Here is a 15,890-nt window from a genome sequence, read left to right on the forward strand (position 1 = left end):
AGAATCTGATGTAAACCATGCAGAATGATCTTGTCTGCCAACATTGGTTTATTAGCAAGGAGCTTGTTGCCTGATAATTTAAAGGAAAACAGTTTAATTCACACTCTTTCAGCCTTTCTAGTGGACTGGACCATCCATATTTTTGGATTTGCTGTCTGTACTTTTTCTATATACTTAATTATGAGCTTTTTCCTAAGCCTAGAGTTTTTATGCTTAGGCTTTGTCTTACTCTGGCAAGCTGGTGGCAGGAAGGACGGGTCATCCACAATGAACACACAGAACTTGCTTGCTTTTAGGGTTTTCTAGTTTGTCCCCTCTGCCCCTTATTCCCATTATCTCATTCCTCAACCCCTCCTCAGAAGATTCTGGAATATAATTGCAAATATGTTTTATTTTATAGCGGTTCATGTGCTGTAAACCTTAACATGGAGTTTAAAGGGAGTTTTCTTAGATATCAAAAGGTGGAAAAACTTGGAAAAGCCCGCAGCCATAAACAAAGCCTCTTTCTAAATGCTGACATCAGTTCCTGGCATTTTATGTTTACCCCATTGAATTCTCGGGCCTGCCTCCCTAGGAGGCATTATTGTTCCATTATTCAGATGGGAAAATCAGTGCCCAGGCAGGCCATGTAACTTGCCACATAGGCAAATGACAAGCCAGGCATCGAAGTCCTATCCTAAAGACTCTGGAACCTTGGTCCAGCACCCCCCCCCCCAATTCTGTGCTGTTCCCAAATGTAATCTCACACATTTTTATACCTAGCAGTAATAGCTTCATCCATTGGAAATATATAAATTTGGTGTCTTTCTTTATAAATATATTGTGTATTTTGTTTATAATTAAAACATTCTTTAGAGTCCTTGACTTTTTCTCCCCCCAATTTGCCATTCCCTATAATAGATTACCAGTCCTTTTGGATATTTTCCCATTATAAAATACACCTAACATAAATTATTACCATGTTAAGCATTTTTAAATGTACGGTTGAGTGGCATTAAGTACATTCACTGTGTTGTGCAGCCATTACCATCATTCATCTCCAGAATTCTCTTCCATCTTCCCAAACTGAACTCTGTACCCCTGAAACAATAACTCTCCATCCCTGTTCCACCCCAAGCCCCTGGGAAATAGCATTTCATTTTCTGTGACTACCTTCAGTCTCTTGTTGGATACATATTTGTAAGTTTCTTTGTGCTAAATCTGGAGCCTCTCTGTTTACACTAATCAGAGCTGTCCAGTTTTTCTTTTACTTTATTCTTTTTCTTTTTTTTGCTTTCCAGTTTTTCAAAGGAGAAGTACAGCTGACCCTCGAACAATGCAGGAAGGGTGTCAGCCCTCTATTTGGTTGAAAAGTACATTGTATGACTTTTGACTTCCATAACTACTAGCCTCCTGTAGCTTCTTACAGTTAACATAAACAGTGGATTGACACATATGTTACATGGTATATGCATTATATACTGTATTCTTATAATAAAGCAAGCCTGAGGGAGAAAGTTACCAAGAAAACACACTTATAGTATTTATTGAAAAAATCTGCATATAAGTAGTCTCATGAAGTTCAAAACCAAGTTATTCAAGGGTCAGCTGTACTAACTCAAGTTAAAACTCTGACCTTCTTGCAGACATGCATACCTGGAGCTCCGGCCCACTTGGATCCCAGTTGCTAATGTGCTTAATAGGATAGTAAACCTGAAAAGTACTTGAAGAATGAAAAGTAAATAGTATTTATTTGGGAGGTTTTCTGGGGATGCCAGAGCTGAGAATTCTTAAATTGACCTGAAAGCTGTGTTTTTCACACCTCGGTTGACCTATTTTTAATGCATAAAAAGTAATTTAAGAGTCCTTTTTCAGGATGAGAAAATGTTCCCATTCTCCTACTAACTGAAAAACACTAAAAATGTTTTCTGTTGAAAGCATCTGTAAACATTTAAAATAATTTTTTGTTCATTTAATGTTCCTGGAAGTTGTCCAAGAACCTTGGAGATTGGTTTGAGGGGAAAAGTTGAGTTTAAAAAACTTAGTAGAAGTAATCTGCCTGCAGGGGAAGAGAGATAAGACCTGGGAAACTCATGCTAGTTCAGGGTTTCGTTTTATAGAGTTTTTAATCCTTCTGTTAGAATATTAAGCTAAGGGACGCCTGGGTGGCTCAGTCGGTTAAGCTGCTGCCTTCAGCTCAGGTCATGATCCCAGGATCCTGGGATCGAGTCCCATGTGGGGTTCCTTGCTCAGCAGGGAGCCTGCTTCTCTCTCTGCCTCTGCCTGCTTATGCTTTCTCTCTCTCTCTCTCTGACAAATAAATACATAAAATCTTAAAAAAAAAAGAATATTAAGCTAAATTCAATAAAATATTTCCTTTCCATCTTACTTTGGAATAATAATTTTGGAGGCTAAGTGCACAATATCAGGTGTATTTCCAGAAAGTTCAGACTCCATGCACTGAATTAAGTTTTAAGGCTTAATTAGATCACTGAGCCCAAGGGGAGAGAAAGCATTTTTCTTTTGCTGGGAAGGATCTAATGCTTTCTCCTGGAGCTTTCGTGATCTGGGTTTTACTTGCCTGATTCATTATTTGTGTGATATGTTATTCCCTGACTAATGAATATTTTTTTAAACGTCAAGATTGTCTTATTTCGATAAATTTTAGAATTTTTTCTTCATCACCTTCAGAAAGTGATCCAAGGACAATGAATTGCTCAGGGTCAAGAGCAGAGAAACCCAGCTCTAGGAATGGCTGAATTCTCCATACATGTTTTTCTTGTTTTGCTCATTGCCTTAAACATTCGCTGCGCATGCGCACGTGAAGTCCTGGTGCCACGGAATGGGAGTGACGTCTATACTAACGAAGCTGTGGTTACAATGTAGCTAGATTACAGCCAAGGAGCTGAAAGCACCCATTCTCTTCTTGACCTGGAGCCGGGGCTCTGATATCCAATCTGAAGTATGTTTAATGGGTGTTCGGATCACTGGGGCTCAGTGCAGCGGGGAACAAGGAAGGCAGTGTCTTCGCAGACAGTGTGGCCACCCTTGGAGCCACGGTGGGAGGAAGAATCACCGCGTTTGTGGACGCATAGATGGGCAGGCCTAAACGTTTGGCTACATTCTTCCAGAATGAAAGCCTTGTCCCCGCTCCCAGGCTTTCCGTAGTTCCTGTTCTTGATCTGGTTGGTATCTCACAGCGATGGTGATCACAGTGTCTGCTAATGAGGCCGCCGCATTTTCCTGTTGGGCTTTTGCGTCCTTTTCTCCACCGCTCCCACGCGCGCATCATACTTATTACCTGGTAGAGTTTACTGAGCCCTGGGTACCCTCCTAAGAGCTTGAGGTATGGTAACTCACATATTCCTCCCCACAAACCCTATGAAGTGGTTTGGAGATTACGCCCATTTTACAGAAGACGTAAGGGAGGCCCAAAGAGTAACTTGCCCAAGGTCACACTGCCATGGAACGGAGTTATGGGATTTGCAAGAAGGCAGGTGTCTTCAGAGTTTGTATTCTTAAAATTAAAAAAATTTTTTTTTTATCTTAGAGAGCAAGTGGAATGGGGAGCAGCGCAGAGGGACAGGCAGAGAATCTCAAGCAGACGGTGCTGAGTGTGGAGCCCAACGAGGGGCTCTCTCACAACCCTGAGATCATGACCTGAGCTGAAACCAAGAGCCAGAGGCTTAAGCAGCTGAGCCACCTAGGTGCCCCCGGGTTTGTATTCCTAATGACGACACTGTGCTGCCTCTCTCCATCACCCAAGGGGTGGAGAAACAGCATGAGAACCATCTCCCACGTTTCAGTTGTCTCATTTCTGTGTTAACCAAGGAGCCCTGCCTCAGCAGTGGAAAATCATGGTTGGCTTATGTGCCACTCGGCCTAGCATGCTGGGGCTATGCCTTACTATGGTCATCCTAGCTGTGTCCTATCATGTGGCCTACTAGCCCGCTTCGGTGCCTCTAGTTAGAGCTCTGGGAAAGCACAGCCTCTTTCCTTGTTTTTTTTCGGCAAGTTTTCCCCAGGACAATTGGGAGTCCTCAAAATTGCAAGTACATAGGTCTTGAAAGGGATCAGGGGGAAAATGGAGAGACTCTGGGGCACGATTAGGAGCAGAGTCTCCGAACGAGGTTTGAATCCCAGCTCCACAGCCCGTGAGTGTGTGATCTTGGCAAGTCTGGGACCTCCAGCCTGGAGTCCCCCAGGGCAGGTAGCTTTGTGGAGGTGCAGCTATGCAGCTGAGACTGAAGGGTCTCTCCATCTTGGGGTGAGCCCCGGGGCCATTGCCTCTGGCCTCCAGTATCTTTATTGACGCCTAATAAGCCACCAGCCATTATTATTGCTGTCCTGGAGGGGAGAATGGTAGAGACCCTGTTCTGGCTTCTCATGTGCTGTCAAGATGTCCCAAGCCCTGATTGTGATTCACCAGCCTTTCCTTCCCTCTGGTAAGAGTCTTCTTTTTCTTCTTTGGGTTCCAAAATGACCCAGATATTTGCCTTGAAATGGATTATGTTCATTCATTCTGTGCGATACTCTCTGGCCCTTTGCAACCTAGAAGGTTGGACTCTTTCATTCTGGAGAATTTCCTTGCATTGTGCTTGCGCCATATCCTCTGCTCTTGGGTCTGGATAGAAGTCGCATTGGTCAGACCTTGGGACTCTTGATCCGAAGCCATAAACTCAGTGCCATCTCTTGGTCAGGATGTTTTATTTCTAGGAGTTTTCACCTGTATCTGTAATCTCTTCCAGTGAAAGCATTTCTGTGCTGCTCTTTTTTTCATCTTATATTTTTAAGAGCTCTTAATTGCTATACAAATATTCCTTATTATAACCCTCTAGGTTTGTTTGTGTTTTTTTTGTTTTGTTTTCTTGCTTTTTTTTTTTTTTTTTTAGGTATAAACTGGCTATATGGGGATACAAATTACAGTGTTTTAACAAGGGTTTTCCTCTAGTCTGCATTATCAGAAGTGGCTGGCATCTCCCATTTCTGACCTTTGGGAGGGGGGCTGGTTCTGTGTAATGTGGCCGTTTGCCGACTGCTGACTCTCTTTGCTCTGCTCTGTTATTAGGTTTCAGTGTTGTTGTCTGTCCTCCTCTAGAATTTGGGGGACCCCTCTCTCCTGCTGTCACTTCTCTCATTTTCTTTTCTTTCTTTTTTTTTTAATGTATGTATTCCTCTTTTTCCTTTTTCTGTTCTCTACTGTTCTTTTTGAAGTGGGGTTTCTGGATGTAGTGGAGATGCGTGTATTGAGTCGGCCATATTTAGCCACAGACTGACATTTTTTTCATCTCTTATATTAAGCTCTGTCTGGCAGTGGCCTTGTGCTAAATTTTCTAAGAAAAACATGCATTTATGGACGTTTAGGTGGGTTCCTGTGTAATTTCTCAAATTGTACTCTTGAACTTCTGCTTCATGAGAAGCTCCTGAGCCCGTTTCATGCCCCTCTGACCTGACAGGTGAAAGGCTCTCAAAAGAGACAATATTTCTTAAAAAGGATTTCAATTCTAGAACCCGTTCACATCTAAAGCAACAGCTGTGAGAAAGGGAATATATTTTAACAGCAGGAAAGATTAATTACCTCCTATAATTAGTCTACTACTTGCTGAGTGTATGTGATGATCAAGTTAGAGGAATTCTGCTAGAGTTTTTGTTATTTTAAATCTGCTTATTGGCTTATTATTTCCTTGTCATCTCATTTCTCCAAAAGGGACTCTTCTGGGCATAACTGTGTTGTCTCTGCCCCCATACAGCAGAGGGATGGGTATGAGTTTGCTAGAGCTGCTGTGACTAAGAGTCACGAAATTGTGTGTTGGGGGGGCGGTGCTTCACACAACAAATTTAATCTCTCTTAGTTCTGGAGCCCACAAGTTCCAAATCTAGGTATCTTCAGAGCCATGCTCCCTCCAAGACTGGGTAGAATCCTTCTTTGCTTCTTCCGCCTTCTGGCGGAAGTGTGGGGGGATGTTCATCCTTGGCGTTCCCTGGTTAATAGTCCCATCGCTCCAGTCTCTGCCTCTGTCCTCACGGGCCCTTCTCCCAGTGTGTCTGTCTTCACACCATCTTCTTAGAAGGAACTGGTCATACTGGTTTAGGCCCAATGCGAATGAGCTCATCTTAACCTGACTCCATCTCGAGGACCCTGTTTCCAAATAAGGTCACATTCACAGGTACTGGGAGTTAGGACTTCAACATATCTTTTTGAGGGACATCGTTCAGCCCATAAACATAAGTTCGGCACCACTTTTTCCCCCCTGCGGTTAAGCTTCTAGCTTGATGTTCGCCTTGAACAGAAATCAGAGAGACCACAAAGCCAGCCGACTAGCCCTACCTGCAGAGGACCCGCGTGTCATTCAGTAGCAACTGATTAGGGACACTGGGTGGCTCAGTGGGTGAAACATTTGCCCTCAGCTCAGGTCATGGTCCTGGGAGAGCACCTCCGTCGGGCTCCCTGCTCAACGGGAAGTCTGCTTCTCCCTCTCCTTCTGCCAGTCCTGCTCGTGCATGCACACTCTCTCTCAAAGAAATAAATTTTTTTTTTTTTTTTTAATGTGGCAGCTGACCCCTGTGATGAGCATCTTGCTACTCAAAGCACAATCTTTGTCCCAGCAGCCACCGCTCTGGGAGCCTGTTGGGAAAATGGCGACCTTGGGGCCTCGCCCCATTCCCCAAGAATCAGCACTTGCAGCTGGTTAGGTTGATTGGCGGGAATGAAAACCGGAAGTGCCGTGCTGAATCACCCCCAGGGGGGCGCCGGGGTGGCCTCTGCATCAGGAGGTGTCCTCCCATGGCACGCTGATGGGGTAGCCAGGTTTCCTGTGCCCTGACGTTGCAGAGGCATGCCTCCGCCTCAGTGTCCACTCGTTCCCGCACCAGCCATGCTCGAAATGAACATCTTCCCTTCACAGCAGGAGCAGCAGTGATGGAGAACTTCTTCCTCTGTACCAGAGCCTTTGCTCACCACTTTGCAATCATCCTTTTAATGCTTACACTGATCTTGGGGTACAGATGATATCATCTCCACTCCTCTCATTGACTCCTGCGTCCTGTGGACTGAGTCATGCTTCCCCAACTCTCCATTCGTATATTGAAGACGGAACTTTCTTTGTGGCTATCCTGAGAGTAGGGGAACAATGAAGGTCAAATGAAGCTATAAGGGCAAAACCCTCAGTAGGATTAGTGTTCTTGGAGGAAGAGACACTGGAGAGTTCTCTTTCTAACATGGTACGTCGCATTCTCTTTCTCTCTAACATGGTATGTCGTGTAATATTCGGGTTTAGCTGGTTTCTTGTTGGAAATACTTGTATTGATTTGTGTTTGTGCAGCATGTAAGCCCAGTGCCTGTAGGCTCCTCAAGTCTGCAGCATCAGTGAATCCACCCACGTGGTCAAAAAGTAGCCAAGGGCCGTGAGGAAATCTATGGGATTCTAATACCCTAAGATTAGGGTTGTTGAAGGTTAGTGGGTTATAAGACTTTGAATCATATTCTACTAAGAGGTATTAAAGGTAAGAAAAAGGAACCAAGGCCTTAGAGAGAAGCCATTCTCTGCTGGATAAGAAGAGCCAATCCTGGTTGTCATGGTTACCTTAATCCTAAACCAGGAAGAGGGGGGAAGGAAACAAAACACTTCCAGAAACAGCTTTCTGAAACCTCAGCAGATGCAAAGTTTTTAAACCTGGGCGAATGTTATCTTTATAGGTTCCTATCTAGGAGATTGCTTTTGAAAGCTTAGAACTGTAGCTTGTATCAAGTAGGGGAAATTGTTCGGAAGCTTGGAGGAAACAGAGAGAGGGAGGAAACTAGACCCTACCCCAGAAAGAATTGTCTTGATTCTTTTGGAAAAGGAAAAAAAAAAAATACTCCCACATAAAACTTTATGTAATAGAAAAAACCTAAAGGCATAGATAGATTTTTTTTTTAAAGGTACAATAAACGAAAGCAACTTTGATTTACAATTTTTAAAAAGATTTTATTTAGGTATTTGAGAGAGAGCAGGAGAGCACAAGCAGGGGGAGCAGCAGAGGGAGAGGGAGAAGCAGGTTCCCCATGGAACAGGGAGCCCCATGCGGGGCTCCATCCCAGGATCCCAGGATCGTGACCGGAGCCGAAAGCTTAATGGCTTAATGACTGAGCCACCCAGGTGCCCCTGATTCACAATTTTTAATAGCTTAAAAAACCAAATTTGAATGTTCTTACTATTTGTTATTCAGTGTTTAGTGGCCATTCCCCAAGAATGCAGACCTCCTCCTACAAAGTAATTTTATAGGATACTGTGAAGAGCCAGTTCAAAATGGAGAAAATCAGCGGGGACACCCAATTTGAAATTAGTTAACTTGTTTGTGCGCGAGGCTAAAATTCAGATGCCTTTTGGAGCATAATTAAAAGTAGCCAATAAGAAAAAAGTGGTGAAAATGCGATTATGTAGTTTCACTAACTGCTGATCTGTTCTTCAGAATAAAACATATAATTACTCTTGGGTGTCTTTTCTGTAAGGCACACATGTCCATAATTACTTTTCATCAAGACTGGCTGAGTGTGGGGTTGGCCAGACTGACCCTTACTTAAGAGGCTATGGGGGTCTTAGAGGTTTTTTCCCCAGCCCCAATATAACACATGGGGATAATTAAAGAAGTCATTTGTCATAAGATCCTTTTCATATTAAACTTACTAATGTGTAGGTTTTCAGATGATGTGTATATTGGTTTCCTTTCCTCATGTACAGTAGCTTGTGCAACATTAAATAGAAATGTGTGTGTATCTTAAAGTCAGCCCCTGCCCCCCTTTGAGAAGAGACCTCTTCAGGTCAGAATTCCTCTGGGTCTAAGCTTTGTGCTCTGCTAGCTTTATCCACGCTGTTGGATATACCACATTCCCCAACTCACACTTCATCAACTTATGTCCAGATTTGTTTTAGCCAAAGGGCTGGTGGATTTATAGCTTTCTGAACCCCATTCCTGGCTCCTGGTGCAAAGCCTGCCCCAAATGCAAAATTTGCAGTTACTCCAACAATGTTCCTTTCCTGCCAAACACATAAAAGACTTCTTTGCACCGAGAAATCTTAGCCGATGTCGCGTGCGCGCACGTGGGTGTTCGCTCACTCTCCCCGTGTGGTCGGCCTTCACAGCCACTCTTCCTTGGACTAGTTCTACCCCTCAGTATTTTTCTAAGCTCTAATATTCTAAGAAGAACTCACTTTCTGGCTCGTAAAAAAATTTGAAACAGACTCTATCATGCGTCACCCCCTGTGGCTGTTTCCAGATGTGAATCCCACTGCCCCCTTTTCTTATTTTTTTCTTCTGCATTTTGCGTTGTGAGAAAACATCTGTAACGTGAAATTGACCAGTTTCGCTGTGACATGTGCAACTCAGTGCCACTAAGTACACTCACCAACACCACCATCCGTTTTACATTCTGTGATTTGATTTTTTGTTTTGTGGGTTTTTTTTTTAATTTAAATTCTAGTTAATTAACATATACTGTGATGTGAGTTTGAACAAAATTACTTTGAGTGTGAAGTTCCAAAAAAATCCACTGGAGACAAGCGTTGAGGAACGATGTTGCAAACTGTCAGATCCAACGTGGGAAGTACAGGAGGGGTGATTTCTCTTCGAGAATGGGAATGAAATCTTTTCTCTCTTTGTTAGACATCCCTGTTTTTCTCATTAGTCCTGCCATCAGTGCATGTGAGATAATTCTATCAGTGGTTTTTGGACCAGGCACCGGAAGAGCCCGATGAGGTTGGGATTCCCCGTGGCAAATATTGTATGCCTTCAGATAGCTGTGAATATCTTCTGGACTTCGCTGATGAGAATTCTAGGGATATAAAGTGGCATCTGTTTTAAAAAAAAATGCTTATTGACTGGACACCGAAGCCTCTTTAATGACTCCTGCTAATGGACATGCCCATCATTGAACCTGTCAGCCTCTAGCTCTTTCTGTCCATTAGTCCCCTGGGTTACTGTTTGGTTCCTGTAATGTTCCGCACTTCTCAGGGGGAACGTGCACATGTAAAAGCAGTAACTGGAAATGACCATGTTTTGAGACGTTTTTCTTCCAGTGCTTGATCTGTGTGGTAGACTTGGGTCCATTTTATTAGTGGGTCATTAGGAATCCACCAGGCAGAGGCACCTGGGTGGCTCAGTTGGTTAAGCCACTGCCTTTGGCTCAGGTCACGATCTTGGAGTCCCAGGATCAAGTCCTGCATCGGGCTTCCTGCTCGGTGGGGAGTCTGCTTCTTCCTCTGACCATCCCCCCGTCTCGTGCTCTCTCTCATTCAAATAAATAAATAAAATCTTTAAGAATAAAATAAAAAAGGAATCCACCAAGCAGTGAAGAGAAACCAAGCCATATGGTTCTTAGTGTTGAGGGTAGGAATTGAGACCTTGTCTGTCCTGTGTTCCCTTTCCCTATAGGTTCAGTAACTAGAAAGTGCTTGTACAGTACTGATTGCTGTGGGCATTTGGTCCAGCTGCTTTGCTGGACAGTAAGGATATGAAGGTGAGTAAGGAGCCCAGAATTTAAGTGGAGACACAAGCTTGTGTATACTTAACTATATAGAATACTGTGGAATGAGGAAGTTTTTTTTTTTTTTTGTAAGATTTTATTTATATATTTGACAGAGAGAGATCACAAGTAGACAGAGAGGCAGGCAGAGAGAGAGAGAGGAGGAAGCAGGCTCCCCGCTGAGCAGAGAGCCCGATGTGGGACTCGATCCCGGGACCCCGAGATCATGACCTGAGCCGAAGGCAGCAGCCTAACCCACTGATCCACCCATGTGCCCCGAGGAAGTTTTATTCATTTGTTTATTCACTTCCAAATTGGTTGGTCTGTAGGCACCGTGGATACAGAGGTTAATAAAACACAACCTTTACCTTCAGTGTAGGTGAGGTGTGGGAGTGAGTTTGCGCAACGTGCTGGGAGAACCTAGGGAAGAAAGTCCTAAATTCTGCCATACTTGCAGAGGGAGGGACGAGGAGTGGGACCAGGGGTTCCACAGCCACAGAAAGGATACAGAATCACGGGTCGATAACTTTACGTCCCCACAAAACCTGCACGCAAATATTTATAGCAGTTTTATTCTTCCTCATCAACACTTGGATGGTCATCAAGATGATTTTCGGGGTGCTTGGGTGCCTCAGTCATTAGGCGTCTGCATTCAGCTCCGGTCATGATCCCAGGGTTCTGGGATCAAGCCCTGCATCGGGCTCCTTGCTCAGCGGGGAGCCTGCTTCCCGCTCTCCTGCTCGTCCTTTCTCACTTGCTCGCTCTCTCTCTCTGTGTCAAATAAATAAATAAATCTTAAAAAAAAAAAAAAGATGTAATGGATAAACTGTGGTACATTCATGTAAGGGTATATTATTTTGCAGTTTAAAAAAAAATGAATCAAGAAGCCACGAAAAGACATCCAGGGACCTAAGTGCATACACTTGAGCAAAAGAAGCCAATCTGGGAAGGCTACATGCCATGTGGTTCCCACTGTATGACATTCTGGAAGAGGCAGACAATGGAGGCAGCAAAAGGACCAGTGATAGCCAGAAGTCGGAGGGTGGGGGGGGTAAGGGTTGACTGGGTGGCACACGGTGGATTCTTAGGATGGTGAAACTATCCTCTGTGACCCTGTGATGGGGAAGACGTGATCTGATACATTCATCGAGACGTCTGGACCTGTAGAATGCAGAGTGAACCCTGGTGTAAAGTGTGGGCTCGGGGTGCCGATAATATGTCGATAATGTGTCCATGTTGGCTCAGCTGTGGTTACAGATGGATCGATACAGGGTTAACAATAAGGGATCCGGTATGTGTGGTGAAAAGAGCTGTGTGGGGATTCTCTGTGTCTTGTCTTCAATTTCCTATCAATCTAAAACTGCTCTAAATAAATTGTGTGTGTGTGTGTGTGTGTGTGTGTGTATTTATTTATTTTTAAGAAAGGGGGTGGTGCGTGGGATTGGGGTGGGCAGGGGAAAATGGCAGAGAATTAGCAGCTAAGTAGGAATGCAGCCTGTAAAAGACTCCAGGGGGTGCAGTCGGGGGGTCCAGTGGTCAGCGTTCGTGGAGATGGGCAAGCCAAGAAGGCTTCAAGGAAGCCAACAAGGCTTCCTCCCGTGATGGGAGCCGAGGTTTGTTTTCATCTCTTCCTGTGTTGGAGGTGGGTAACTCCTGTTGTTTCTCTTCGCAGCAAAGAGCCCCAGGGAAAGTGTTGCTGGATGCGGTCTGCAACCACCTCAACCTTGTGGAAGGGGACTATTTCGGCCTCGAGTTTCCCGACCACAAGAAGATCACAGTAAGTGGCAGGAAATTGATGCTGGTATTTGACCATCTGCTCAGTGTCGGGAAAGGTGAGGAACCAGGTGTGGTTCCTTGGCTGTACAGACCTATCACAGAAGAAGAACATCCCAAAAGCCCTTGTTAATCTTGTTGGAAAATACTACATACGTAGGGTTAGCAGGTGCCAAGAGCATACTCTGTGAAGGCTCAGCTCCCTCTGACCCCTCCCCCCACCTCTCCCTCCAGAAACTACCATTACCAGTCGTCCCGTATCCTCCTGATAAACGTCCGTGTCTGTGTATATACAAGCACATATTTCTGAAACACGCGGTTTTGGGGAAACAATATACAACTTCCTGTACCGTCCCCACCGCTTCTGTTAATGTATCCTGAAACTCTTTCCTTTTCCGCACATAGAATCCACTTCCTTCTTTTTCAGGTTCGTGCCATTGCGCTGAATGGTCATGCCGTGGTTTATAACGCCTCTTATAAATAGTGGGATATGTAGGTTGTTCCCAGTCTTTTTTTTTTTTTTTAAACAAATGAAGCTACGGGGAGCCCACTAGTACATGATGCTTGCGACCAAGTGTTTCACTGCTTGAGATCCATCCAAAGGCCTGGGTTTCCATCATTGTAAAGTTTGAAAGATATATCATGTTCTTTACAGAGGTTTCACCCCTGTGAACCCAAGAGTGAGAACATAGCTTACTGTTTCTTTTGTCTTTTGGCTCAGGGAACTTTCCTAAGGTTGTATCTTAGTCTTTTATTAGACGTCACTTGAGACTACAAGTTCATTGACTGTATTTCTATTTGTTCTCTGAATTACCACAAGGTACCTAGCACTTCTGCGAGCCACTGCGCTGGGGATAACTGTAAGGTGCAGGGAACGTATGATCCAGGTGGGGTGTCAAGCTTAGTCAGTGACTAGCCCAGGGCATGTGACAGGGGCCCCACTGGGGCCAGGGGCATTGGGCATTGGGGGGCAACAAACAACATTGGTCTGGTGTTCAGGGTCTCCTTCCCAGGTACTATGAAACTGAGTCCCATGAGGCCAATAGGAGTTGACCTGACAGAATGTTCTATTGAGAGAGGACCCTGAGTTTAAAGGGCAGAAAGCAACCTTCAGGAACCTGCAGGTGTGGCTGGAGTTGAGCAGTTAGGGGGAGGGGTTCAGGTGAAGGAGTGAGAAGGAGGAGGCTCTAAGGTAGGCAGGGAGCCACACTTTGAAGGACTTTTTTTTTTTTTTTTTTAAGATTTTATTTATTTATTTGAGAGGGAACGAGCAGTGGGGTGGGGCAGAGGGAGAGAGAGAAGCAGACTCTCTGCTGAGCAGGAAGTCCAATCAATCTGCTTGATCCCAGGACCCTGGGATCATGACCTGAGCCAAAGGCAGATGCTTAACCCACTGAGCCACCCAGGCATCCCTGAGGGACTTTTTATACCATTGGCATCCAGTAGAAGGAAAATATGAGCCACATATGTAATATCACATTTGCTAGCAGTTATGTTAAAAAAAAAAGTAATTTTTTTTTTTTGAAGATTTATTCATTTATTTGTCAGGAGAGAGCCAGGGAATGGAGGGGGAGGGGCAGAGGGAGAAGCAGGCTCCCCGCTGAGCAGGCTTGATCCCAGGACCCTGAGATCATGACCTGAGCCGAAGGCAGACACTTATCCGAGCGCGCCACCCAGGCATCCCAAAGTGAAATTAACTTAAAAGTGTATTTAACTTAGTGTGTCCAAAAACATGATCATTTCAACATGCAATCAATATAAAAAACTATGAATTAAGCTATTTTACATTTTTTTTGTGCTGAGTCGTTGGATCTGGGATGTACTTGACTCTCACAGCCCCTCTCAATTCACGCCATCCGTGTTCCCGGTGCTCAGTAGACACGTGTAGCCCGCGGCTCTTGTGCTGGACGGCACAGCTCTGTACTAAGCTAATGTGTTTGGGAAGCTCTCAGTGTGTTTTAAAGGGAACATGATATGATCCAATTTATCAGTTAGAAAGAGGACTGGACTGGAATAGGACAAGACTAAAGTCAGGAAAGCCATTAGGAGCTTGCTGTTTTTCAGGCTAGAGACGGTGCTGGAAGGAGCTAAGGGGGTACCGTGGTGGAGAGCTGGAGGGAGGTGGGTGAATTCAAGAGGTTTTTGGGGGAGGAGGTGGCTGGGGATATGAGTGAATGGATGGGCTCGTGACGGAAAGAAGGCTCAGAGCAGCTGGGTTTCCAGCTTTGCCATCTGGGGGATAGTGGTGCCAGTCACTGGAGATGAAAGTCTCAGAGTGGCCCTGTCTGAGAGGAGGTAGAGACAAGGAGTTCCATCCAGACAGGAGGACTCGGGCGTCCTTGGACATCCCGGTGGAGATGTCCGGTGGGCATTATCAGTAGGTGTATCTCCCGGAGCACAGGAAAGATATCTGAGTTAAAATGTGGACTTAGAAAATCCTAGGAGTATTTTATTTAAAAAAAATTTTTTTTTAAAGACTTTATTTGTCAGAGAGTGAGAGCACAAGCAGAGAGAGTCACAGGCAGAGGGAGAAGCAGGCTCTCTGCTGAGCAAGGATGTGGGACTCGATCCCAGGATGCCAGGATCACGACCTGAGCCAACAGCAGATGCTTGGCCAACTGAGCCATCCAGGCGTCCCCAATTTTTTTTCTTTTTTAGATTTTATTTATTTATTTGACAGAGAGAGAGACAGTGAGAGAGGAAAGACAAGCAGGGAGAGTGGGGGAGAGAGAGGGGAAACAGGCTTCCCGCCCAGCAGGGAGCCTGGTGTGGGCCTCGATCCCAAGACCCTGGGACCATGACCTGAGCCAAAGGCAGACCTTAATGACTGAGCCACCCAGGGGCACTCTAAAAAATTTTTTGAAAGATTTTATTTATTTACTTGAAGAGAGAAAGGGGGAGAGCGAGAGAAAGAGGGGGAAGGGAGAGGGACAGTGCAGAGTCTGCACAGAGCCCAGAGCCAGATGAGGAGGATGACCTCACAACCCTGAGATCATGACCTGAGATGAAATCAAGGGTTGGACATTGAACCATCTGCGCCACCCAGGGCCCCCCTCCCCAGGGTTATTTTATTTATTTATTTATTTATTTTTGAAAAAGATTTATTTATTTATTTATTTGACAGAGAGAAATCACAAGTAGATGGAGAGGCAGGCAGAGAGAGAGGGGGGGGGGAAGCAGGCTCCCTGCTGAGCAGAGAGCCCGATTTGGGACTTGATCCCAGGATCCCGAGATCATGACCTGAGCCGAAGGCAGCGGCTTAACCCACTGAGCCACCCAGGCGCCCCCCCCAGGGTTATTTTAAATATCAACTGAAGCTCTGACACTGGACGAGAGGGTAGACTGTGTAAAGGAGGCTCGCTTGGAGCTACCGGCATTTAAGGGGTAGAGAAGAGCGGTAGAGAAGAGCGAGCCCCCAGAGGAGGTGCGGATGGGGAGGAGGAAAACCAGGGGAAGGACACATCACAGAGCAGAAGAGAGTGTTACAAGGAAGGCATAGACAGGAGTTGAGTGGGTAGGTGGTGAATGAGCAAATCTGTCCCGTACCTAAAAACGGGTGTGAATAGTGTTTTCTCAGCTTGTTCCTGTCTCCAAATACTCTTCAGCATTTCCTCATGCCTGAATTAAATCTAAGCCT

The 15,890-nt window shown here is 45.0% G+C and overlaps 1 protein-coding gene across 3 annotated transcripts in view; it reads left to right on the plus strand.

Moving 5' to 3' along the window:
- The window catches only part of FARP1 (FERM, ARH/RhoGEF and pleckstrin domain protein 1), a 276,295-nt gene that overhangs the window by 168,045 nt on the left and 92,360 nt on the right, over positions 1-15,890 (plus strand). For all 3 annotated transcript variants that reach the window (XM_044249990.1, XM_044249989.1, XM_044249991.1), the window contains one exon: positions 12,153-12,257. In XM_044249990.1, the coding sequence (XP_044105925.1) occupies positions 12,153-12,257 (105 nt within the window). The remainder of the gene's footprint in view (positions 1-12,152; positions 12,258-15,890) is intronic.

Source organism: Neovison vison, chromosome 5, assembly GCF_020171115.1.
Source record: "Neovison vison isolate M4711 chromosome 5, ASM_NN_V1, whole genome shotgun sequence".
NCBI lineage: Eukaryota > Metazoa > Chordata > Mammalia > Carnivora > Mustelidae > Neogale > Neogale vison.